This window comes from Orcinus orca, chromosome 11 (assembly GCF_937001465.1).
Source record: "Orcinus orca chromosome 11, mOrcOrc1.1, whole genome shotgun sequence".
NCBI lineage: Eukaryota > Metazoa > Chordata > Mammalia > Artiodactyla > Delphinidae > Orcinus > Orcinus orca.
This window is the reverse complement of record NC_064569.1, coordinates 60,333,076-60,360,864: the sequence shown is the minus strand read 5'-3', so window position 1 is coordinate 60,360,864 and position 27,789 is coordinate 60,333,076. Positions and strand designations below refer to the sequence as shown.

At 37.2% G+C, this 27,789-nt stretch overlaps 1 protein-coding gene across 1 annotated transcript; it reads left to right on the top strand.

The window, feature by feature from the left end:
* The first annotated feature begins 10,559 nt into the window (after positions 1-10,559).
* On the top strand, positions 10,560-26,843 carry CAPS2 (calcyphosine 2). The gene is given in 7 exon segments (XM_049694935.1): positions 10,560-10,563; positions 11,591-11,711; positions 11,894-11,927; positions 14,995-15,034; positions 15,037-15,111; positions 17,074-17,172; positions 25,297-26,843. Coding segments are annotated over 7 exon segments (549 nt in total). The 3' UTR covers positions 25,473-26,843.
* The last annotated feature ends 946 nt before the right edge of the window (positions 26,844-27,789 follow it).

The following is a 27,789-nucleotide window of genomic DNA, read 5'->3' as shown; positions in this document are numbered from 1 at the left end:
TGTTTTCTTACTTTCTATTTCATTTATTTCTGCTCTGGTCTTTATGATTTCTTTCCTTCTGCTAACTTTGGGTTTTGTTTGTTCTTCTTTCTCTAGTTCCTTTAGGTGTAACGTTAGATTGTTTATTTGAGATTTTTCTTGTTTCTTGAGGTAGGCTTTTATAGCTATAAACTTCCCTCTTAGAATTGCTTTTGCTGCATCCCATAGGTTTTGGATCATCATGTTTTCATTGTCATTTGTCTCTCGGTATTTTTTTATTTCCTCTTTGATTTCTTTAGTGATCTCTTGGTTATTTAGTAACGTATTGTTTAGCCTCCATGTGTTTGTGTTTTTTACGTTCTTTTCCCTGTAATTGATTTCTAATCTCATAGCGTTGTGGTCAGAAAAGATGCTTGATACGATTTCAATTTTCTTATATTTACTGAGGCTTGAATTGTGACCCAAGATGTGATCTATCCTGGAGAATGTTCCATGCTCACTTGAGAAGAAAGTGTAATCTGCTGTTTTTGGATGGAATGTCCTACAAATATCAATTAAATCTATCTGGTCTATTGTTTCATTTAAAGCGTGTGTTTCCTTATTAATTTTCTGTTTGGATGATCTGTCCATTGGTGTAAGTGAGGTGTTAAAGTCCCCCACTAGTATTGTGTTACTGTCAATTTCCTCTTTTAGAGCTGTTAGCAGTTGCCTTATGTATTGAGGTGCTCCTATGTTGGGTGTATATATATTTATAATTGTTATATCTTCTTCTTGGATTGATCCCTTTATCATTATGTAGTGTCCTTCCTTGTATCTTGTAACATTCTTTATTTTAAAGTCTATTTTATCTGATATGAGTATTGCTACTCCAGCTTTCTTTTGATTTCCATTTGCATGGAATATCTTTTTCCATCCCCTCACTTTCAGTCTGTATGTGTCTCTAGGTCTGAAGTGGGTCTCTTGTAGACAGCATATATATGGGTCTTGTTTTTGTATCCATTCAGCAAGCATGTGTCTTTTGGTTGGAGCATTTAATCCATTCACATTTAAGGTAATTATCAATATGTATGTTCCTATGACCATTTTCTTAATTGTTTTGGGTTTGTTTTTGTAGGTCCTTTTCTTCTGTTGTGTTTCCCACTTAGAGAAGTTCCGTTAGCATTTGTTGTAGAGCTGGTTTGGTGGTGCTGAATTCTCTTAGCTTTTGTTTGTCTGTAAAGCTTTTGATTTCTCCATCGAATCTGAATGAGATCCTTGCTGGGTAGAATAACCTTGGTTGTAGGTTCTTCCCTTTCATCACTTTAAGTATATTATGCCACTCCCTTCTGGCTTGTAGAGTTTCTGCTGAGAAATCAGCTGTTAATCTTATGGGAGTTCCCTTGTATGTTACTTGTCATTTTTCCCTTGTTGCTTTCAATAATTTTTCTTTGTCTTTAATTTTTGCCAATTTGATTACTATGTGTCTCGGTGTGTTTCTCCTTGGGTTTATCCTGCATGGGACTTGCTGTGCTTCCTGGACTTGGATGGCTATTTCCTTTCCCATGTTAGGGAAGTTTTCGACCATAATCTCTTCAGATATTTTCTTGGTCCTTTCTCTCTCTCTTCTCCTTCTGGGACCCCTGTAATGCGAATGTTGTTGCGTTTAATGTTGTCCCAGAGGTCTCTTAGGCTGTCTTCATTTCTTTTCATTCTTTTTTCTGTATTCTGTTCTGCAGCAGTGAATTCCACCATTCTGTCTTCCAGGTCACTTATCTGTTCTTCTGCCTCAGTTATTCTGCTATTGATTCCTTCTAGTGTATTTTTCATTTTAGTTATTGTATTGTTCATCTCTGTTTGTTTGTTCTTTAATTCTTCTAGATCTTTGTTAAACATTTCTTGCATCTTCTTGATCTTTGCCTCCATTCTTTTTCTGAGGTCCTGGATCATCTTCACTATCATTATTCTGAATTCTTTTTCTGGAAGATTGCCTATCTCCATTTCATTTAGTTGTTTTTCTGGGGTTTTATCTTGTTCCTTCATCTGGTACATAGCCCTCTGCCTTTTCATCTTGTCTGTCTTTCTGTGAATGTGGATTTTGTTCCACAGGCTGCAGGATTGTAGTTCTTCTTGCTTCTGCTGTCTGCCCTCTGGTGGATGAGGCTATCAAAGTATATATCTTTATATAGATGTTTTAGTGGTTGCTATAGGTATTATATAATATATAAGTGTAACTTATTACAAACTATTGGTGTCAGCATTTTACCAGTTTGAATGAAGTGTAGAAATATTACTTCCATTTAGGTCCCTTTGCCACTCACTCCACCAATAATACAAGTGTCTTAAATATTTCTTCTATATCAAGAACCTATATATGTTCCATAACCAATATAACCATAACCTATGTTATAATTTTTGCTTTAACTCTCAAACATAATTTAGAAAAGATAAGGGAATAGTTTTTTATGTTTATTCATAGTTTTACTCTTTGCCTTGTGTTTTCTTTATTCCTGATGTTCCAAGAATCCTTGATTTATCATTATCTTACTATTTTAAGATCTTTGTTTAGCTATTCTTTTAGAGTGGGTCTGATTATGACAAATCATCTTAGTTTTTCTGAATCTGAGAATGTCTTAATTTCAATCTTCATTCCTAAAGCATATTTTCTCTATGTAGTATTCTTAGTTGACTCTTTTTTGAAATTGAAATTAAAGTTGAAAATGTTGTGCCACTTTCTCTGGCATCCTTGGATTTGGTTGAGAAATTTCATGACACTGAAATTGTTGTTCTCCTATAGGTAATGTATTGTTTCTCTCCAGTTACTTTTAAGCTTTTTTGTCTTAGGGTCTCTGAAGTTTGATTATGATGTATGTTGGCATGAATTTCTTTGGGCTTATCATATTTGGCCTTTACTCAGAATTGTTTATATCTTTATCTAAATTTTGGAAGTTCTCAGCCACTATTTCTTAGAATATTTTTTCTGGCCCTCCCCATCTTTCTCAATTCCTTCTGGGACTCCAATGACATGAATATTAGATATAATATTTTGTTATTGTCTCATAGATCCCTGATGTTCTGTTCATTTTTCTTTTCAGTCCATTTTCTCTCTGTTGTTCAGATTTGGTAATTCCTACTGTTCTATTTTCAAGTTCACCGGTCTTTTCCTTTCCCATTTTCATTGCTCATCCAGTGAATTTTTAATATTGGTTTGTCTATATTTTAGTTCTAAAGTTTCCATTTGAATCTGTAACTTCCATTTCCTAGCTGAGACTTTATTTTTTTTCATTTCTCTTAAGCATTTTTGTAATAGCTCCTTGAAGCATTTTTATGATTTTTTTGATATCTTTTTTTAATTGAAGTATAGTTGATTACACTGTTTCAGGTGTACAGCAAAGTTATATATGTGTATGTATATATTCTTTTTATGATGTCTACTTTAAAATCCTTGTCAGATAATCCTAACATCTGTGCCATTTGGGTGTTGACATCTGTTGCCTTTTCTCATTCACATCGAGATTTTCCTGGTTCTTGGTATGTGACTGATTTTTTAAATTGTATCCTTGACATTTTGCGTTTTATATTATGAGATTCTAGATCTTAGTCAATCTTCCAGTTTTAGCAGGTCTTCACTGACATTGCTCCAGTGGGGGTCAGTCCTACTTATCACTGGTTGGTGGGCAAAAGTCCAGGATCCCTATTCACTTTTATTAACCCTGCTGTGGGGAGGGTTATCTTGTTACCACTGGAAGGAGATGGACATCCAGGCTCCCCCTTTGCTTCTGCTGACATCATCTCATGGGGAGAGAAAGGGGTACCTTGTTATGACCAGGCGGGAATGAAAGTCTAAGCTCCCCACTTGACCTCTGCTGACACCTCAGGAGAGGAAGGGGTATCTATTGTCTCAGATGAGGCTGGAAGTCCTGTTTCCCCATATGGCCTCCATTGACACTGTTGGGGGGGGGTTGTTGTGAGGTGCACTTCATTACTGCTGGGTGGTGGTGAACATGTATGCTCCATGCTTGGCCTCCTCTGACACCACCCTGGCTGGGAGGGCGAGGGGCACCTCATTACTGTCTGGTGGGGGCTGGAAGTCTCCTCACTCTCCTCTGACACATCACTGGTGGAGAGGTGATGGGAGGGGTGCTTCATAAGTGTCAGGCAAGGATGACGGTCTAAGTCCTCCACTTGGCCTTTGTTGAAAAGGATAAGAGGCTTGTTTTTTCCTCATGTTGTTTGTCCAGAAGAGGATGTTTACTGTAAAAAATAAAACAAACAAAAAACATTTCTGCCTTACTAGGCTGTCCCTTTCCTTATTCTCTGGCAAGAGAGGGCAGGCTTTTCTTGAGGCTTTTGTTTCCGTCATCCATTGACATTTCTGGATTTCAGGCTTCTTTAGTACCCAGTCCAGGATTTACAAGAGTTAAAAAGGAAATCCAGGGAACTCACCTTGTGTCATTCCTTGAGTCTTGGAGTCTCTAGAGGATGTCTGCTTCCTTTTCTCCAACTTTAAGTCTTCTGATATTTGTTTTATATAGAATATCCAAGGTTTTTAGCTATACTTAATGGGGGGAGTAGGGCAAATGGATCTACTCCATCTTGTTGGGAAGGTAATTTTTTAAAGTTTTTGCTCATTGTATTTCCCATTCCTATCTCCACAACTCTAAAAGAAGGCATTCCTAATAGATAGATAGATTCCCTATAATTCCTTGACTCAAGAATTTTGGCCTGGCAGAAAGCTTGAGCAGCTAAAAATAAAGGCTGCTACCAGTATCGGAATCGTAGCCTTGAGCATACAAAAAGATCTCAGAGGGAATGGTAGGACATTGGACTCGGAAGGTAGGGTATCTAATATTGTTCTTCCAGCCTTTGTCATGATTTCTGTGGCATAGGACTACCATGGAAGCAGTAGCATGTCCAACCTGGAAGGACAATGTCACTGGCATCCCAGTGGTCACTAGTTTGGAAGGATAATAATGATCATTGACTTGATTCCTAAAGATGCTTCCTTTATCTTTGGAACAAAGACTTCAGATTTTGTGTGTGTGTGTAACAATGGGGGAAGATAAGTCCAAAAATGTTAAAGATAGCATTTTAACTCCCTTTTCAATGTGAGGACTAAAAATTACACTGAAGTTGATTTAATGAAAATAAATAAATGCCATTATGTTTCCATTTTAGGATTGTAGATTTAAATTCATGCTATTAACCTCATTGGTTAATTTCCTATATTCTTTTTTTTGTCATTTTAATAACTAATTTTCTTTCAAACTGCAAAAATTGTCATATCAAAAATTTTGTTTTCAGTATCCAAGAGAGACTTCAGTAGTTTTCAGAGGTTGGTACATAATTTACTCTTCTGAAAAATGAATAGACTGCATGATGAGTTCTGATATACCAACCTCCACCAAAAATTATATGAACTTGAAACAGGTAAAATACCAGAAAGACAGAGCCTCCATTTTTTTCTCACAGATACAATTCAGAACCAAACCAAGAAATCAACAACAGCAAAGAAATGTTTTCAACCAGTTCTTTTCACCTAATATATTCCTAGCTATAGTTTTTATGCAATTCATTTCTTTTCCAAGATATCTCAGCATAGCTATAGTCTCTAGAAAACTTTACCTCCCATTAAGGCTGTGAGAATCCTAGTGTTTTGCCTGGATCATTGGGAGATTTCTCTGCTTTAAAAAGGAAAAATGATTAGCTTTAATCTGGTATATATTTTAAAAGAAAAAATATAAATTAAAGTACAGTTCTACCATGAAATAGCTTGTACCAAGTCATCCTCTATCCAAAGCATGGTACAAAAGAAAACTATTCTGTCATTCTAATTAAGATCTAGAATTATTACTATTCAAATGGTAAAGACTATGGTCTTGAAAAAGTAAGAATCAATATCTGATGGCTAAGGAAATATATTTATTCAAAACATGTATTTCAAGCCAGTTCAAACATACAGAACATGTACAAATTATAATTCCCTAGATGTATGTATAACTAAAAACATATATTTGCATTTTAAAATTCCCAAGGAGTCTATAATTATAGCTCATTTGTTTTGATTGAACAATGTAATTAAAAATTTTTCTAGAAAAAAAATTTAACGACCTCTCAGATCTGGCAATGCTTTCACTTAAAACGTAATTGCTATTAAGTCTCTGGCCCTAAGGGAAAATTTTTATTGAGCAGTATTCTGGCTTAACTTGTAAATGGAAGAATTTGACTTACTTATAGACATAAATCTCTTTAAAAAGCCTAATCACTTGTCTTATGCCTAGTAACTAATAATTCAAGTACATTCTAGAAGCTCTTGTAATCACAAACACTCATATTATGAATGACATCTATATAACAAGTTTCTCTACACAAGGAAGAAGAAGAAAGCCTACCAAGAAATTCTTCATAATAGAAACTAAATACAAAGATATTTATAATAGTTTCATCTGATGGAGAGTTCCCACACTACTTTTGTTTATTTATTTATTTATTTTTTGCGGTACGCGGGCCTCTCACTGTTGTGGCCTCTCCCGTTGCAGAGCACAGGCTCCGGATGCACAGGCTCAGCGGCCATGGCTCACGGACCCAGCCGCTCCGCGGCATGTGGGATCTTCCCAGACCGGGGCACGAACCCGCATCCCCTGCATTGGCAGGTGGACCCTCAACCACTGCGCCACCAGGGAAGTCCCCCACACACTACTTTTTAAGGATATGCTCAGATAATCATGATGCTTATGCTTATGCTGTGGCAAGAAACATTACATTGTGCATAGGGTTGAGAGCAGGAGGATGTTGGGATGTATCATATGCTACTGAAGAATTTATTCTATATACAGAGAGGATAAAAAAAATGTTCAGCAATAAAAATATATAGCATAGTAGTCACTATTCAAAATTCCTGAAAGGAATATACTAAATAATGCAAATGACAAAAATAATACTTTAAAATGGATTTATTGAGGTATAATTAATATAGAAAAAAAACTGTGCATATTAAATGTGTACAATTTGATGAGTTTGGATATATGCAAACACTCATGATACCATCACCACAATCAAGGTAACAGACATAATCAACACTTCCCAGTATTTACTTGTATCCCTTTGTGTGTGTGTGCTTTTTTAAAATAAATTTATTTATTTTCTATTTGTTTTTGTTTGTTTGTTTGTTTTTGCAGTACGCGGGCTTGTCACTGTTGTGGCCTCTCCTGTTGCGGAGCACAGGCTCCGGACGCGCAGGCTCAGCGGCCATGACTCACGGGCCCAGCCGCTCCGTGGCATGTGGGATCTTCCCGGACCGGGGCACGAACCCGTGTCCCCTGCATCGGCAGGCGGACTCTCAACCACTGCGCCATTTGGCTGCTTTGGGTCTTCGTTGCTGCGCGCGGGCTTTCTCTAGTTGCAGTGAGCGAGGGCTACTCTTTGTTGTGGTGCATGGGCTTCTCGCTGTGGTGGCTTCTCCTTTTGCAGAGCACGGCTCTAGGCACGTGGGCTTCAGTAGTTGTGGCTCACAGGCTCTGGAGCCCAGGCTCAGTAGTTGTGGCACACTGGCTTAGTTGCTCCGTGGCATGTGGGATCTTCCCGGACCAGGGCTCAAACCCACATCCCCTGCATTGGCAGGAGGACTCTCAACCACTGTGCCACCAGGGAAGTCCCTCCCTTTGTATTTTGTTTGTTTTTATGGTAAAAACACTTAACAAATGAGATCTACCTTCTTCACAAATTTTGAAGTGCACCATACCTTATTGTTAACAATTGGCACCATGCTATTTGGCAGATCTCTAGAACTTACTCATCTAATGTAACTGAAACTTTGTACCCTTTGAATAACAATTCCCCGATTTTTCCACCTCCAAGACCCTGGCAACCACTACTGTATTCTTTGCTTCTATGAGTTTGACTATTTTAGATGCATCCAATAGCTGGAATCATACAGTATTTGTCATTCTGTGACTGGTTTATTTCACTTAGCATAATGTCCTTCAGATTCTTCCATGTTGCCACAAATGGCAGGATTTCCTTCTTTTTTTAAGGCTGAATAATATTCCATTGTAATGTATATACAACATTTTCTTTATCCAGTCATCTTTTGATGGACCCTTGGGTTGTTCCTATATCTTGGCTAATGCAAATAGTGCTGCAATGAACGTGGAAGTGCAGATATCTCTTCAAGATCCTGAGTTTTCAATTTTTTTTGGATAGATACCCAGAAGTGGGATTTCTGGATCATATCATAGTTCTATTTTTTAATCTCTTGAGGAAGCTCCATACTTTTTTCCATAGCTGCAGCACAATTTTACATTCCCACTAACAGTGTACCATGGTTCCAATTTCTCCACAACCTCACCAAAACTTATCTTAAAATTTATTTGTGTTATAATTAGTTACCACCAGCATAACAAACATTTGCAGTTAAGAATAACAACAATCTGAATGAGTCATTAATTTAATAAAAAATGGGGATGAAAAGAAAGCAAAAGGATGCTAAACCTTTTACATTAGAATAGCAAGAGGATCAGTAGATACCCTCCTATTCTTCACATTGGTAAAGCAATTATCCAATGAATGACCTTGGGAGCTCTTGTTATACTGCCTGTCACTGAGCTAGCTGAGTTTGGGGGCACTCCTTTGCCCCAGCCAGAGAGGCTGAATCCTAACTCATTTTCTCTACAACCTGTGTTAAGTATGAAATTAAACTTTGTTTCATTAAGCCACTGAGATTTCAGGGTTTATTTCATACCAGGGCTCAGCCTAGCCTCTTGTAAAACTTATTGCTGGAAGTGCAGTGCAGCCATAATAAAAATCCAAGCTCATACCTCTTGAGACCTAGGTAGGAAGGATCCCTGCTCTGGGTCCAGACTATATAGGACATCACATATTACACACACACACACACACACACACACACACACACACACACACTTTATTTTAAAATGAGGAGAAAGATTCTCCTCATTATAACCTTAGCATGGGTTCAATGAGACCCGCAACACTGAATGTCTGCATCTTTTGCCACATGTTTTTAAAGCAAAAGGCATCTGTATCTGAATGGTAAAAAGGATTGCGAATATTGTTGCTGATGACACTGGAGACAGACACTGCTTCAGAGTCCAAGAAAGATTTGAACCATGGAAGCTCTTAGGTTAAGAGAAAAGCTCAACTTGTCAAATCTTTCATTTCAGCATGAAAGCAGTAGATTCATGCATAATATAACATTGTTTAGAAGTACTACTGAAGATCTGTTTCCTCACTTCTCTCTTCATATTCCCATTTCAGGGATAAGGAGACTTTTTGCAATGGTAACAAGTTTCTATTACAGTTAAGTAGGGATAAATGTAGTTGTTTATGTCACCTAAGTGAAGCATGACATCAGTTCTTCACATTGGCCAGTAGATGGATATGAGCACTAGAATAGTAAATAATCTTATACTTATAAAAATATTTAAGAAGACAATTAAATTTTCCAAAAACTTAAAAAATATTTAAAATACTAAAATTGATGACCATTCATTATAACTTTAACCCTAACCCTAACCCTGTAGTTATAATTATAACTATAAAATTATAGCTATAATTTTAATGGACAGTTTTGATTATTTTAGAAGAAATGGAAATTTAGTTAATAACATCAATGAAAATGAGCAAAATTATCCTGACCGAATCCAAATCTGAGCAGATTAGATGAAATCCCTGAAACCACATATTCTTTTTTTTTTTTTCTTTTTTGCAGTACGCGGGCCTCTCACTGCCGTGGCCTCTCCCGTTGCGGAGCACAGGCTCGGGACGCGCAGGCTCAGCGGCCATGGCTCACAGGCCTAGCCGCTCCGTGGCACGTGGGATCTTCCTGGACCGGGGCACGAACCTGTGTCCCCTGCATCGGCAGGCGGACTCCCAACCACTGCGCCACCAGGGAAGCCCCACATATTCTTTACTAAATAAAAATTTACTGAGCCAACAATGAGACTATATGTGAGCTTCCATTTTTTTACTTCTAGCCCACAAATGTTAGTGGCAAGCTTGCCTTAGCTATGTGGTAGAGTTTACCAGTTAGTTGGCGAGCAGTGAGGAAACTTATGTCAGAGGAACGATGGCAATCCATGTGATTCAGAGCCAAAATATCTGAAAAAATGTGATCTATTACTCAGGAGGCAGATCATGAGTCCATTGAACTTGAAGCTCTAAGCAGAGGTTGGAAAACAGATAATTAATAGTATTTGTAGGTTGTAGTGTGGGTTCAAGAAGATATTATAAAAGTATTTAAAACACTGGCCAGTTTGGAAGCAGAAAGAGAGAATCAAGAAATGTGGGGCTTTTGAGAAATGGAAAAGGAGCTGCTTCTATATAAAAGGCTTTGAGAGACCAATGTTGTAAAACTTTCATGTGATTAAAAGCCTCAGGGCAAAGAGAAGATGAAGTATGTGATTCCAAGGAAATCCTCTTAATTGATTAAAAATTGCCTCAGCAAATGGAACAGGTTAAGACTGTACCCATTTCTCCAAAATTCATGTTTCAAGGTAACTGGCATTAAGATGAAAAAGAAAAGCACCAGGGTGAGAAAACAAAGAAATAAAGATTTGAAAATTTCTCCAAACTATACTTTAAGCATGGGTATTGGTACTTGGAACTGACTGGAGGCATATAGCTGAAAGACCTTCAGAGTTTTGGAGAGAGGTGTATTCCCAAAGATACTGTAAACCTGTTATGAAAAAGCAATGAATGCAAGATATTTTAATGACTCTTAGACCTTAAACTTCTGTGGGCAGAAAGCAGTCTGAGAAGGCTGTGTAGCCCTCAAAGATGGCATATTTCCCAAGGCCCCCTTCAGACTGGTCCAAGGAGAATGAGGGATAAGGAAGAACATTTTTTTTTTTTTTTTTTTTTGCGGTATGCGGGCCTCTCACTGTTGTGGCCTCTCCCCTTGCGGAGCACAGGCTCTGGACGCGCAGGCTCAGCGGCCATGGCTCACTGGCCTAGCCGCTCTGCGGCATGTGGAATCCTCTCAGACCGGGGGCACAAACCCGTGTCCCCTGCATCCGCAGGCGGACTCTCTACCACTGCGCCACCAGGGAAGCCCTGGAAAGGGTTACTTTAAATGTATAAGTATAGGATAGCATTCCAAAGCCTTGATGCTATTTAATATATAACCTACAGTTTGAAGATTTCAAACTATTTTAGAAATTTTGAACTGATGAATTGATGTCAGGCAGATCACTCAAAAATTTGTAATTCAGTTGGTAATTACAAAGAAAGAGGAAGGAGATTAAAGATATGGGCTTGACAGATGAAGAGGAAACCTGGGAAATTTTAAAAAACTAAGATTTTATTTGTAACATTTAGGTTATTTTCATGCTGATAAAGTGAACCATTATTTTCCTATATATAAAATGCAACATTTTCACCACACAGTGGTGCTATTGTTCTGGTATATTTTACATGTGATTTTGTATATAACCCCCTTTACTAAGAGCATTCTATTTTTGAAAGCCTTTTGTCAGTCATACTTATGATCTGGTTGCATAGTCACATCCCTTATGTCAGTTATATCAAATTTAATTTTCTTACCGGAAAGACAGTCGCAACTTGATACATTTGTGCATAGGAATAATTAGTTTCCATCTCTCTTCTTCTTAAACAGATGTGCTAAAAGAACAGCTATGTAAAAGAGGTGTTCGTATTTTGACTGGATTGAGAAAATACCTTCAACAATTGGACAAGGAAGGAAATGGACTTTTAGATAAGGCAGATTTCACAGGGAGATCAGCTCGGTGCTTTGTGACCGCCTGGAGGGGTGGGATAGGGAGGATGGGAGGGAGGGAGACGCAAGAGGGAAGAGATATGGGAACATATGTATATGTATAACTGATTCACTTTGTTATAAAGCAGAAACTAACACACTATTGTAAAGCAATTATACTCCAATAAAGATGTAAAACAAAACAAAAAAAGTATTTCACTTAGAAGTGTCCAAAAATGTATGTACCACAGATAATTCTCTGCAGTGAATGACATAATATTCTTCAGTGGTCTTATTCACTTTTCTACTGAAATTTTAGTAGTTCATTTGTCTCCTTCTTTATGCCTCATTATCAGTGTTAAGCCATCAGGCAAGTCCTGCTGATTTTTTAAATGTCAACATTCATCCCTCCCTCATATACTTATTAAGAGCCTAATAAGTGGGCATTGTTCTAAACTCTGAGAAGACATACTCTGTACTCTTAAGGTCTTCATAAGTAAAGGAAAGAAAAATATAAATGATTACAAAACAACATGGTAAGTGTTAAATAGAGAATGCTTTCAGAACATGTGAGATAAATTGCAAGCCAGGTTAAGGAGAAGGAAGTTCATAGGATTTCTGGGAGAAGGAAGTTCATAGGATTCCTGGAGGTGGGTATGTGTCAGAGCTGAGTTTTGAAGGATGAGGAGGAATGAAGCAGACAAGAGGGTAGGAGGAGCGTGGATCCGACAATAGCTACTTCAGGAAAGGGAGAAGCACATGTGAAGGCTTCCAGGGAAGAGGGAGTGCGGCAGGTTCCAGGAATTGCCCCAGAGGTTTCACCCCTACCTTTCCCTCTGCTGTGAGTAATCTTCCACCAGACCTTTGCATGGCTGAATTTTCTCATCATTCAGGTTTTCTCTGCTAAGAACACTACACTGACACCTCCATCTAAAGGAGCATTCCATCTGATCCCTGATCCTCTCCATACCATTTATCCATTTTGTTTTCTTTATACCACTTTGTATATATTCTCTGGCTCTGCCTGCAGTAGAATGGAAGTTCCATCAGGGCAGAGACCAAGGTGCTTCTTGTTTCCTGCTCTATTTCTAATACCTCGAATAGAACCTGGCGTTTGGCAGGTGCTGAATAAATAGACGATGCATGAGTTGAAATAGATAGGTGGAAGGAAGGAAAGGAGAAGAATGGAGAGAAATAAGCCTAGCAGGGTCCATTACATTAAAGCTTTGCACACTATGCTCAGAAGTTTGGATTTTATCCTGAGTGTATATGAATTTGAAACATGTCTACCTCAAGGGTTTTAGATAAGGCATTCTCTTGCATTGTTCTCTTTTGCTTCAAATCGTCTTGTCACAAGATATAGTACATTTTGTGGGAGGAACACTGGAAATTGAATTTATGAGATCAAGGTTCAAGTTCTAGCCTTAACATTTGAAATGTGTGATCTTAAATAGGCCTTTTCACTTTTCTGACAGACAGACTCTGCTGGAGCAATCCAGAGATAATAATTATAGTCAGAGTTGCTTTGAAACTCAAATGAGAAAATTACATGCTTTATCAATTGTAAACTTCTGTGCTAGTATGGTATTGCTTATCATTGCTGTGCCATACCTGTCTTGTGTTTTTTACAATGTTTAACCTTGTGGCCCACCTAGTGACACACACTAGGGATTATCTAACTTCATCTCTTCCTTGCATTAATAATAATAATAATAGTAATAAAATAGCAATAGAAAATTAGAAAGATGTGGTGTCTTATACCCTGTTTTTTCTTTTCCTCTATAATATCACTGGAGACTGCCCATGCAATGAGAAGCAAAAACAAGAACATAAGAATCACCAACCTGGGTCTAATTCTGGCACTAGTTTGGGGGAAGGCAAAGTCATTCTTACTAATTTGAAATTTTAAAAAATTGGTATGCCCCCTAAATAGCCTAATTTATATAGAGATACTATCAATAAATATACCTTAGTTTTTTTTCAACTGAATTATCATTTTCCATCCTGCACCATATTTTAGAAAGAGTGATATAAATTTGTTGCAACTTTTGGTAAATTATTCAATTCTTGAAAAATGTTTCTTTTAAGCTTCTAGCATTATCTTTTAATTCTAGTATCCCTTGAGTTGGGTGAGCAAATTAATCTTCTATCCATATTACATATGATTTTAAAGATTAAGCTCATTTTCACTCTTAAAAGCTCATTTTATAGACCTTAAAGTCTTTTCATGTACAGGGCATTACAACAGACCAAAAAAAAATGTATGGGTTGTTGAGAACTGTGGGGGGGTGGGGCAGGGCATCTTAAGTTTCCTTATTAAAATTTTAATTGAAAAAATTAGAAGGAAATGGAAGAGAATATTTTGGGGGTAACCATTATTTGTCAGTCACCTTGCTAGACGTTTTATTTATATTCTCATTTAAAGCTAACAACTTGACTGAAATATCGAAAATCTATTTACCTGAGTTTAAGAAAATCTCATACTGTATTTTTTTTGTTGTTGTTAAGAACTTTATGAATAGAATATTCTATTAAATAGTGCATTTGCCAAAGAAGTAAGTGGCAATGGTGAAATGAATAAACTGGCATAAGGGATCTACTCAAAACAGCACCTTTCAGTGTAAATCATGGAATAATTGTTAGAGTCATTCAAATCTCTTATACTTTCAAGTATGAAGACTAGCAGAAGTACAGTCAGTATCCTAATGCCTTTTGGAGGCATTCCAGTAAGTGAAGTGACTTCTTAATTGTCACTGATATAATACATTAAAGATAATGAAATGGTCAAATTCAAGTGAATGGTAAGCATTTTTTATGAAAAAAAATAAATTTAAAAAGATACATTTGGGGCTTCCCTGGTGGCGCAGTGGTTGAGAGTCCGCCTGCTGATGCAAGGGACACGGGTTCATGCCCTGGTCCGGGAAGATCCCACATGCCGCGGAGCGGCTGGGCCCGTGAGCCATGGTCGCTGAGCCTGTGCGTCTGGAGCCTGTGCTCTGCAACGGGAGAGGCCACAACAGTGAGAGGCCTGCGTACCGCAAAAAAAAAAAAAAGATACATTTGTGATTTATTGCCACTCTTAAATATTTCTTAACTTTATGGAACTGTCCACTACAGAGTTCCTCTAAATAAGCTTTTTTTGTGCCTTTGATTGGATTTATATGTAACTTTTTGGAATTTTCTTATTAAGTCCACTACCTTGTCTAGGGCTACAACAGATGTAACAAAATGCTATTATGATGATTATTGTTGTAGCCATATATAACTTAAAGGTGTAACAGTGGTCTCTGTGTGATTATTTCTAGGATTTTGAGTCTTTGTGGCTAATTCTAAATGGTTATGGCAATGCAAGGTTGATTACAGAGAATTCAAGCATACCGTTATAGGTGAAATGAATGAATACAGAAAATCATTTGTTCAAAAGGAAACGAAGTAATCTTTCAAATAGTTACCTTCAATAGATTTTTAGGTTCTTTCTTTTAAATCTTTAATGAATTACCTTTGAAAATGTTTTAAATTCCTTTCCCTGTAATGTATTTTGGGTTTAGTAAAACACAAACACACACATACACGTACAAATCTACCCAGTATAAAGTGACATAACTTATGCCTATGTTTTAGGAAAATATTGTAAAAGGAAAATAAAATCTGAAATTAAATTTCAGTTCACAAATTACTAATTCCATAAATTGCTGGCTCCATATAGCTATATGTCTATATCTATTATTAAATATTTCCAAGCCTCAGTTTCTTATCTCACAGAACTGGTCTAAGGTATTACATGTAAAATTATGAGCATTATAGCTGTCCCAGTGTCAAGGCTCAATGCACATTATCTTAGGATGATGACTAAAACACGTTTCTCTACTTTTTAAATATGCATGCTAAATGTTAAAATGAAGATTAAAATGATCATGTTAAATTGTAAATTAAAAACAGGAGCTCTGACTTATGTAGGAGAGAAGATATTACTTAGGTTCTGGTAGCCATTTTTAGAGCATGCTTTTGAGCAATGTAGTTTTCTTTTTCTTTTGTATATGTACCTAATATAAAATGTATATTTAACTAATACTGAAACAAAGCTATTGTGAATAGGGTAGTATGAACAATTACATCGGGTACAAATCTCCAATAGAAAATGTCAAAATCTTTATCTTTACTGGCCAAAAGACAAAATAAAAACCTTATGTTAAACAAATTCACCACATAATATTTATAAATTTGCATATATTTTTACCTTACATGTCCTAGTGATAGGCGTGAGTATCAGGAGTAGAAACTGGAGGGTTGTCTCTTTCATAAGTCTTGGTCCTGGGAATAGAGGACAAAAGTAGACTTAGTTTGCTAGGGCTACCATCACAAATACCATAGACTGGGTGACTTACATGACAGAAATTTGTTGTCTCATAATTCTGGAGGCTAGAAGTCCAAGATCAAGGTGTCATTAGGTTTGGTTTCTCCTGAGGCTGCTTTCCTTGGCTTGCAATTAACTGGCTGTCTTCTCCCTGTGTTCTCATGGGCATCCCTCAGTCTGTGTTGTCTGTGTCCTAATCTCCTCTTCTTATGAGGATACCAGTCATATTGGATTAGGGCCCACCCTAATGATTTCATTTTACCTTAATCACCTCTTTAAAGGCTCTATCTTTTTCTGTAGTCACACACTGAGGTACTGGGGGTTAGGGCTTCAACATATGAATTTTGGGGAGAATGCAATTCAGCCCATAACAGGTACCACATACCTGTGACATTATTGTGAATAAACAAACTTGATTCTAGTTTTGACTCATCTGCAAATGTAGGACGGTGCTTTTGGTCAGTTGTATGTTTCTATGGACACACTCCTCTTCACCAATAAAATATATTTTATGATCCTCAGAATTGCATTGAATTAGAGGAGTGATAAAACAACTAGCATTTCGAAAGGTAGTGTTAAATTTCAGGAAATAGAGTAAAAAAACCCATTTAAGAATTATTTAACTTTCTCATTGATTTTAGTAATGGAATATTTGCAGGTTTACTTTTTGACTCAAAATACTCCTGGTCATTTGTCTTGGCCATTTATCAATTTCATGTGATTCGTAGAGCTGAAAGTTACCTGAGAGGTCTTTTACCCAACTCCTCAGTGTGCAGAAGAGGAAAGCCAGGGTAACAGAGGTTAAGTTACTTTCTCAAGGTCAAGTTGCTAGAAAGTGGTAGTGCACCTTAAGTGCGGGTTACCTAATATCTTGCTCCAATATCTTTCTCCCTGTTTTCATGATGCTTCCTTCATATACCAGTTTAGTACTTTAAACTGTCTTGTTTAGAGGTCAAAAATAACCTACTGCAGAATAGAAAATTAGGTTCTAGTGATTTCATAGAAAAAAATAACACTTCTCTCTTTATTTAGGCCTTTATGAAAATGGATTTTAACAAAACAGGCAGTACGTCTGTTATAGACATAAGAAAATGTTATTGTGCAAAGAAGCATCCTTAAGTAATTTCAGGTAATCATTACAAGTCAAAATACATTAGATTTCTAAAATGTGAGTTAATCAAAGTAATATCTTTAAATTATATTAATTCATAGCACGGACTTGAGGCCATTAAGTGAGGAAATAAATAATTATTTTTTAAACCAGAAATGTGAGAGCATTTTTTTTAACATGTTTATTAGAGTATAATTGCTTTACAATGGTGTGTCAGTTTCTGCTTTATAACAAAGTGAATCAGTTATACATATACATATGTCCCCATATCTCTTTCCTCTCGCGTCTCCTTCCCACCCTCCCTATCCCACCCCTCTAGGTGGTCACAAAGCACCGAGCTGATCTCCCTGTGCTATGCGGCTGCTTCCCATTAGCTAGCTACTTTAGGTTTGGTAGTGTATATATGTCCATGCCACTCTCTCACTTTGTCCCAGCTTACCCTTCCCCCTCCCCGTATCCTCAAGTCCATTCTCTAGTAGGTCTGCATCTTTATTCCCCTCTTGCCTCTAGGTTCTTCTGACCATTTTGTTTTCTTTTTTTTTTTTAGATTCCATATATCTGTGTTAGCATATGGTATTTGTTTTTCTCTTTCTGACTTACTTCACTCTGTATGACAGACTCTAGGTCCATCCTTTTCACTACAAATACATCAATTTCATTTCTTTTTATGGCTGAGTAATATTCCATTGTATATATGTGCCACATCTTCTTTATCCATTCATCTGTCGATGGACACTTAGGCTGTTCCATGTCCTGGCTATTGTAAATAGGGCTTCAATGAACATTGTGGTACATGACTCTTTTTGAATTATGGTTTTCTCAGGGTATATGCCCAGTAGTAGGATTGCTGGTTCATATGGTAGTTCTGTTTTTAGTTTTTTAAGGAACCTCCATACTGTTCTCCATAGTGGCTGTATCAATTTACATTCCCACCAACAGTGCAAGAGTGTTCCCTTTTCTCCATAACCTCTCCAGTATTTATTGTTTCTAGATTTTTGGATGATGGCCATTCTGACTGGTGTGAGATGATATCTCATTTTAGTTTTGATTTGCATTTCTCTAATGATTAATGATGTTGAGCATTCTTTCATGTGTGTGTTGGCAATCTGTATATCTTCTTTGGAGAAATGTCTATTTAGGTCTTCTGCCCATTTTTGGTTTGGGTTGTTTGTTTTTTTGATATTGAGCTATATGAGCTGCTTGTAAATTTTGGAAATTAATCCTTTGTCAGTTGCTTCATATGCAAATATTTTCTCCCATTCTGAGGGTTGTCTTTTGGTCTTGTTCATGGTTTCCTTTGCTGTGCAAAAGCTTTTAAGTTTCATTAGGTCCCATTTGTTTATTTTTGTTTTTATTTCCATTTCTCCAGGAGGTGGGTCAAAAAGGATCTCGCTGTGATTTACGTCATAGAGTGTTCTGCCTATGTTTTTGTTTTTTTTCTATTTTTTTTTTTCGGTACGTGGGCCTCTCACTGTTGTGGTCTCTCCCGTCGCGGAGCACAGGCTCTGGATGCGCAGGCTCAGCGGCCATGGCTCACAGGCCCAGCCGCTCCATGGCATGTGGGATCTTCCTGGACTGGGGCAAGAACCCGTGTCCCCTGCATCAGCAGGTGGACTCTCAACCACTGCGCCACCAGGGAAGCCCTGTGCATTACTTTTGTATCCTGCTACTTTACCAACTTCGTTGATTAGCTCTAGTAGTTTTCTAGTAGCATCTTTAGGATTCTCTATGTATAGTATCATGTCATCTGCAAACAGTGACAGCTTTATTTCTTCTTTTCCAATTTGGATTACTTTTATATCTTTTTCTTCTCTGATTGCTGTGACTAAAACTTCCAAAACTATGTTGAATAATAGTGGTGAGAGTGGGCATTCCTGATCTTGGTGGAAATGCTTTCAGTTTTTCACCATGGAGGATGCTGTTGGCTGTGGGTTTGTCATATATGGCCTTTATTATGTTGAGGAAAGTTCCCCCTATGCCTGCTTTCTGGAGGGTTTTTATCATAAATGGGTGTTGAATTTTGTCAAAAGCTTTCTCTGCATCTATTGAGATGATAATATGGTTTTTCTCCTTCAAATTGTTAATATGGTGTATCACGTTGATTGATTTGCATATATCAAAGAATCCTTGCATTCCTGGGATAAACACCAGTTAATCATAATGTATGATCCTTTTAATGTGCTGTTGGATTCTGGTTACTAGTATTTTGTTGAGGATTTCTGCATCTATGTTCATAAGTGATATTGGCCTGTAGTTTTCTTTCTTTGTGACATCTTTTTCTGGTTTTGGTATCAGAGTGATGGTGGCCTCGTAGAACGAGTTTGGGAGTGTTCCTCCCTGTGCCATATTTTGGAAGAGTTTGAGAAGGATAGGTGTTAGCTCTTCTCTAAATGTTTGATAGATTGCTCCTGTGAAGCCATCTGGTCCTGGGCTTTTGTTTGTTGGAAGATTTTTAATCACAGTTTCAATTTCAGTGCTTGTGATTGGTCTGTTCATATTTCCTATTTCTTCTTGGTTCATTCTCAGAAGGTTGTGCATTTCTAAGAATTTGTCCATTTCTTCCAGGTTGTCCATTTTATTGGCATATAGTTGCTTTTAGTAATCTCTCATGATCCCTTGTATTTCTGCAGTGTCAGTTGTTACTTCTCCTTTTTCATTTCTAATTCTATTGATTTGAGTCTTCTCCCTTTTTTTCTTGATAAGTCTGGCTAATGATTTATGAATTTTATTTATCTTCTCAGAGAACCAGCTTTTAGTTTTATTGATCTTTGCTACCGTTTCCTTCATTTCTTTTTCATTTATTTCTGATCTGATCTTTATGATTTCTTTCCTTCTGCTAACTTTGGGCTTTTTTTGTTCTTCTTTCTCTAATTGCTTTGGTTGTAAGATTAGGTTATTTACTTGAGATGTTTCTTGTTTCTCAAGGTAGGCTTGTATAGCTATGAACTTCCCTCTTAGAACTGCTCTTGCTGCATCCCATAGGTTTTCGGTTATTGTGTTTTCATTGTCATTTGTTTCTAAGTATTTTTTGATTTACTCTTGTGATTTCTTCAGTGATCTCTTGGTTCTTAAGTAGTGTGTTGTTTAGCCTCCATGTGTTTGTATTTCCTACAGATTTTTTGCTGTAATTGATATCTAGTCACATGGCATTGTGGTCAGAAAAGATACTTGATACGATTTCAATTTTCTTCAACTTACCAAGGCTTGGTTTGTGACCCAAGATATGATCTATCCTGGAGAATGTTCCATGAGCACTTGAGAAGAATGTGTATTCTGTTGTTTTGGGATGGAATGTCCTATAAATATCAATTAAGTCCATCTTGTTTAATGTGTCATTTAAAGCTTCTGTTTCCTTATTTATTTTCATCTTGGATGATCTGTCCATTGGTGAAAGTGGGGTGTTAAAGTCCCCTACCATGATTGTGTTACTGTCGATTTCCCCTTTTATGGCTCTTAGTATTTGTCTTATATGTTGAAGTGCTCCTATGTTGGGTGCATAAGTATTTACAATTGCTATTTCTTCTTCTTGGATTGATCCCTTGATCATTATGTAGTGTCCTTCTTTGTCTCTTGTAATAGTCTTTGTTTTAAAGTCTATTTTGTCTGATATGAGAATTGCTACTCCAGCTTTCTTTTGATTTCCATTTGCATGAAATACCTTTTTCCATCCCCTCATTTTCAGTCTGTATGTATCCCTAGGTCTGAAGTGGTTCTCTTGTAGACAGCATATATACGGGTCTTGTTTTTGTACCCATTCAGCCAGTCTATGTCTTTTGGTTGGAGCATTTAATCCATTTACATTTAAGGTAATTATTGATATGTATGTTCCTATGACCATTTTCTTAATTGTTTTGGGTTTGCTATTGTAGGTCTTTTCCTTCTCTTTTGTTTCCTGCCTAGAGAACTTCCTTTAGCATTTGTTGTAAAGCTGGTTTGGTGGTGCTGAATTCTCTTAGCTTTTGCTTTTCTGTGAAACATTTAATTTCTCCATCAAATCTGAATGAGATCCTTGCTGGGTAGAGTAATCTTGGTTGTAGGTTTTTCTCTTTCATCATTTTAAATATGTCCTGCCACTCCCTTCTGGCTTGCAGAGTGTCTGCTGAAAGATCAGCTGTTATCCTTATGGGGATTCCCTTATGTGTTATTTGCTGTTTTTCCCTTTCAGCTGTTAACCTTATGGGGATTCCTTTATGTGTTACTTGCTGTTTTTCCCTTGCTGCTTTTAATATTTGTTGTATTTAATTTTTGATAGTTTCATTAATATGTCTTGGCGTGTTTCTCCTTGCATTTATCCTGTATGGGATTCTCTGTTCTTCCTGGACTTGATTAACTATTTCCCTTCCCATATTAGGGAGGTTTTCAACTATAATCTCTTCAAATATTTTCTCAGTCCCTTTCTTTTTCTCTTCTTCTTCTGGGACCCCTATAATTCGAATGTTGGTGCATTTAATGTTGTCCCAGAGGTCTCTGAGACTGTCCTCAATTCTTTTCATTCTTTTTTCTTTATTCTGCTCTGCAGTAGTTATTTCCACTATTTTATCTTCCAGGTCACTTACCTGTTCTTCTGCCTCCGTTATTCTGCTATTGATTCCTTCTAGAGAATTTTTAATTTCATTTATTGTGTTTTTCATCTCTGTTTGTTTGCTCTTTAGTTCGTCTAGGTCCTGGTTAAACGTTTCTTTTATTTTCTCCATTCTATTTCCAAGATTGTGGATCATCTTTACTATCATTATTCTGAATTGTTTTTCAGGTAGACTGCCTATTTCCTCTTCATTTTTTAGGTCTGGTGGGTTTTTGACTTGCTCCTTCATCTGCTGTGTGTATCTCTGTCTTCTCATTTTGCTTAACTTACTGTGTTTGGGGTCTCCTGTTCGCAGGCTGCAGGTTCGTAGTTTCTGTTGTTTTTGGTGTCTGTTCCCAGTGGCTAAGGTTGGTTCAGCGGGTTGTGTAGGCTTCCTGGTGGAGGGGACTGGTGCCTGTGTTCTGGTGGAGGAGGCTGGATTTTGTCCATCTGGTGGGCAGGTCCACGTCTGCTGGTGTGTTTTGGGGTGTCTGTGGCCTTATTATGATTTTAGGCAGCCTCTGTGCTAATGGATGGGGTTGTGGTCCTGTCTTGCTAGTTGTTTGGCATAGGGTATCCTGCACTGTAGCTTGCTGGTCATTGAGTGGAGGTGGGTCTTGGCGTTGAGATGGAGATCTCTGGGAGATTTTCGCCATTTGATATTACGTGGAGCTGGGAGGTCTCTTGTGGACCAGTGTCCTGAACTTGGCTCTCCCACCTCAGTGGCACAGCCCTGGTGCCTAGCTGGAGCACTAAGAGCCTGTCCTCCACATGGCTCAGAATAAAAGGGAGAAAAGAAAGAAAGAAAGAAAGAAAGAAGATGATAAAATAAAATAAAATAAATTTATTAAAATAAAAAATAAATATCAAGAAAAAACAATTTTTTTAAGTTAAAAAAAAAAAAACGGACAGAGAGAACCCTAGGACAAATGGTAAAAGCAAAGCTATACAGACAAAATCACACACAGAAGCATACACATACACACTCACAAAAAGAGAAAAAGGGGGAAACATATATATATCATTGCTCCCAAAGTCTACCTCCTCAATTTGTGATGATTCGTTGTCTCTTCAGGTATTCCACAGACGCAGGGTACATCAAGTTGATTGTGGAGATTTAATCCGCTGCTCCTGAGGCTGCTGGGAGAGATTTCCCTTTCTCTTCTTTGTTCCCACAGCTCCCGGGGCTCAGCTTTAGATTTGGCCCCGCCTCTGCGTGTAGGTCGCCTGAGGGCGTCTGTTCCTCGCTCAGACAGGACTGGGTTAAAGGAGCAGCTGCTTCGCGGGCTCTGGCTCCCTCAGGCTGGAGGGAGGAAGGGGTACGGATGCGGGGCGAGCCTGCTGAGGCAGAGGCCGGCGTGACGTTGCACTAGCCTGAGGCGCGCCGTGCGTTCTCCTGGGGAAGTTGTCCCTGGATCACGGGGCCCTGGCAGTGGCGGGCTGCACAGGCTCCCGGGAGGGGAGGTGTGGAGAGTGACCTATTCTCACACACAGGCTTCTTGGTGGCTGCATTAGCAGCCTTAGCGTCTCATGCCCGTCTCTGGGGTCCGCGCTTTTAGCCGCGGCTCGCGCCCGTCTCTGGAGCTCCTTTAAGCGGCGCTCTTAATCCCCTCTCCTCGCGCACCAGGAAACAAAGAGGCAAGAAAAAGTCTCTTGCCCTTCGGTAGCTCCAGACTTTTTCCCGGACTCCCTCCCGGCTAGCCGTGGCGCACTAGCCCCCTTCAGGGTGTGTTCATGCAGCCAACCCCAGTCCTCTCCCTGCGATACGACCGAAGCACGAGCCTCAGCTCCCGGCCCCCACCCGCTCCGGCGGGTGAGCAGACAAGCCTCTCGGGCTGGTGAGTGCCGGTCGGCCCTGATCCTCTGTGCGGAAATCTCTCCGCTTTGCCCTCCGCACCCCTGTGGCTGTGCTCTCCTCCTCGGCTCCTAAGCTTTCCCCTTCTGCCACCCGCAGTCTCCGCCCGCGAAGGGCCTTCCTACTGTGTGGAAATCTTTCCTCCTTCACAGCTCCCTCCCACTGGTGCAGGTCCCGTTCCTATTCTTTGTCTCTGTTTTTTCTTTTGCCCTACCCAGGTACGAGGGGAGTTTCTTGCCTTTTGGGAGGTCAGAGGTCTTCTGCCAGAGTTCAGTAGGTGTTCTGTAGGAGTTGTTCCACATGTAGATGTATTTCTGATGTTTTTGTTGGCAGGAAGGTGAGCTCCGCGTCTTACTCTTCCGCCATCTTGAAGCCAAACAGTAAACTTTAGTATGTTCTTTTACTATAAACGGCTGAGGCCCTTCCTGAGATACTGAAAAGTTTAATGGGAAAACTGTGGGAGTTCCAATCAGAGAGATCCATGTAATTCACTGCTTAACCATTTACTGTCTGTGTGATACTGGATGAGTTATTTAGCCCTATGAGTTCTTTCCTGTAAGTGGTCGGCCATGGAGCTCTTTCTTCTTAAACACGTTAGCAGCAACTGGAGAGCTTCTTAATTTAAAAATTCTGAGGTCTATTATCTGTACTTATTTTTTTCTTTTATGTTTATAATTGAGATTAACTTTTATTTCCTGTTGAGGAGATAGTGATGAAATTGAGTTAGAACAGAATAGATTGAGAGGATACATAATTACATGTGCAAGTTCTCTGAATTAGTTTTACTGTAACTGCTTATGCTTCAAGATTTAAGGCAGAATAAGGAAATGGCTTTCTCTAGGGATGGAGCTATCACATAATGAACATAAATATGTCTATTAAAATTTGAAGGTACAGAAAATATCCTAATATTTCCTCCCTAAGGAAAAAGTATTTAAGCTGAGATCACTCTTTCCTTTAGCTGGCCATAATATAATCAAAGGTATTATTTAAATAGCTTATTGTTCTTTTTCTAAATTAAAAAATCAAATGAATTTTTAAAAAAGGATGAATCAGATATTTTATGTTCTCACTTTAAATAACAAACTAAAGAATTCAATTTTTTTTGTTACATATGTGATTCTCAATAGCATCTTCCTATGGGTAAAATTTAATCATATTTAGTATAACCGACCAGTGGAAATAGCCTACTTAATGTCAGAGATTAAAAATAGAATGAGTTAATCAAGTAAAATTTCTTCCAGCAAAGATTTTCATAGGCCTCTGAATCCTGTGTTTGCAGTAATATTTTCTAGCTGCAGTTATGAGTAACTGCTTCATAAAGTAACTAATGCCTTTAACACATTGCATTACTGTGTTATCAGCCTATAAATCATGAAACTATTTACTTGTTTTCTTCTTTCCTCATTTCTAATGGGAATGAAACCGAGTTCTCTAAAACATTAACAAATACAAGAATATCTACAGTAGTAACTGTTATTTTGCCTATACATAAGGACACATCCTGTCAGACGCTTTTAAAAGATGCTTCAAATGTGTGTTGAAGTCCTCACCATTAAATTCTAGTTCATGCAAGAAAATGTTTAAATAAATTGCAGGGTAGTTTGACATAAGACTTCAAATTGTTGGAAAGATTTCATCAGGTGACTTAAGTATTTCTTTATTATCATCAGCCATTTCACTGAACTTTTAAGGACATTGTTTCATAGTCAGTACTATTTTACAGGACATTCCACAGAGGAAGAAATCAAAACATCTTTTCTAGAAACACTGAAAGATGCCTGCAGTAAGTCTGATGAAGTGTCGTATGGTGAATTTGAAGATCACTATGAAGGTCTAAGTATAGGGATAGTAGATGATGAAGATTTTGTTAATATCTTACATACTCCATGGGGGATCTAGTTTTTTAAAATGAGTATATCATCAGTACTAAGCATTTTAAAGGAGAGATGAATTGAATTTAAAGTATCAAACACTGGAATGTATTTTTCTAGGGCTCTCATTATTCTGTTTGTTTGTTGTTTTCTCAAAAAAGTTGAACCTGGAAAGAGAGGTATTCAGAAAGATAGGTGTAAGGGTATGTGTATACTCACACACATATACGAGCGCTCGCCTGCTTATAAGTTTATAAAGATCTGTCTTTCTGATTTATTACTTATCTTGAATAAGTAATTATTCAAGTTATTTTAGTAGGTCATATTTTATTAGCCTTCATAGAAAAGTAACATCTGTATCAAACAATAGGTGAGCAGCTATACAGTAACCACGTTTCTTGTCCATTGATTTTTTTTGCTACCCATTCCCCAAAATATAATTGCCACCATTCCCAATTTGATGAACTAGACTTGGACCCAAAGCCTATGAGACTGAAATAGTTCAGCTTGCTTCAAACATCTGAAAATGTTAAATGAATTAAAGGATATGCAAAAGAAACTTTCCATGCAGTGTGATTATAGATGTTTTCTGTACATAAATATTTAGAATGGTGGAGGCTTACCCCTCAAATGCTTATTTAAACACTGACTTGTGAATTCTTGTCTTCCAAATCATGTACTATTGCTTGTTCAATAGAACACAATGTAATTATTCTGGTGACCAGTTCTATTTGTTATTTTATTCTGTTTTTAACTGCAATTCCTATTACCTGCACAGAATTATTATTAAACTAGAAACAATACAAAATGGGAAGAGAAATATTTTCTTAGAATATTAAATAAAGAACTCAAAAAGTATGTTATCACTTGTATGGACTAAGGGATAATTTAGTAATTATTAACCAAAATGTAAAAAGTTCATCTGTGTCCTAAAATGAACGCATGCTATCCTAAATAACACCTCTTTTTGGTATACTAAACAACTGAAACATTTTTTTCAAAATAGATCTTATGTAACAGTTAGATGTAATCATTCTTTATAAATTCTTCTATGTTCCTCACATCTCTTTGGAAATGCAGAGAGAAAGAAAAAACTTTATAGAGTTATTTTCAAGTTTATGATTTAAAATTTTATGTATTAAGATAAAACAAACTATAAAACATAGTGTCAAGCAAAATAAGAAGTGGTTCAAAAATGAAAATACATATTGTGTAGAATATGAATTTTGGCATATAACTTCATATTTTGACAACATTATCAGAAATGTGATGTGCGTGAGCCCCATAAATTTAAAGTAGTACTTTTTCAAGATTCGAGGAGGTACTAAAACTTTCTACTGAAATATTAGAAACAAAGTATACCTGGACATTTTAGTGCTATTTTCTCTAGCTAAATTCTTTATTCCTTCTTCAATTAGGTTATTGTAATTAAAACAATATGCTGGAAGATGTTTTGATAGAAATAAGTCTATAACACGATTTCTGAGTCACATTCTTTTTCTTGGAAACATTTATCCAACTATAGTCATTTTAAACCCTACAAATTGTTTTTACATTAAAATGACTAATAACTCTGGGTGTTCAATATGCATGTAATATTTTTCGTTGGTAAATTTTTATTTAGTTCTCCTTAACAAATCTATTCTTAATATAGTTATGTCATATTTTCCTGTGAATATAATCAGAAAATGTATAGGCTGTTATATTAGAAAAAAAAAAGGGGGGGCGGGGAGATTCTTCCAGGATTTAACATATTAATATAACAGCATATTCTTCAATAAACCTCCACCCTCTGAATATAAATATTCATGTGATTATTTGCAGGAATTTTCTCTGTTTAGGAGATGTAACTTCTTGTAGTTAATTTCTTATTATTTTACACTGTTATTTCCATGCAGAGCTAGATAATCCATGTTCAATATGTTATTTGGCATAGTTTGTTAAATTATAATTGGTGGCACAATAAATCATTCTGCTTTTGCCTCACTGTCTGCATTCTTCTTTGGTATAGTAAAAATCTATTGTTTAGTATTCAATTTAATAGGAGAGCATTTAATAGAAGTTACATTTTCAAACATCCACAACATAATAATTGACTTTTGAAATTATATTAAAAATATAGTCTTCATATTCTAAAAATCTCTTGATTAGCTTTAAAATATTGTTATATGTTGTAATGATGTTACATGAAGTTTATGGTTAAGAGTATTTCATTGTTCTCTAGATCTTTAAAAGGTAGTTTGTTTGTGGTATAGAATTGCTTTTCCAGTTAACCATACTGTTTATTGAATTCTATTTATTGACTTTACTGTTTCTATTCTTATAAATAAAGTTTTACAGATTTT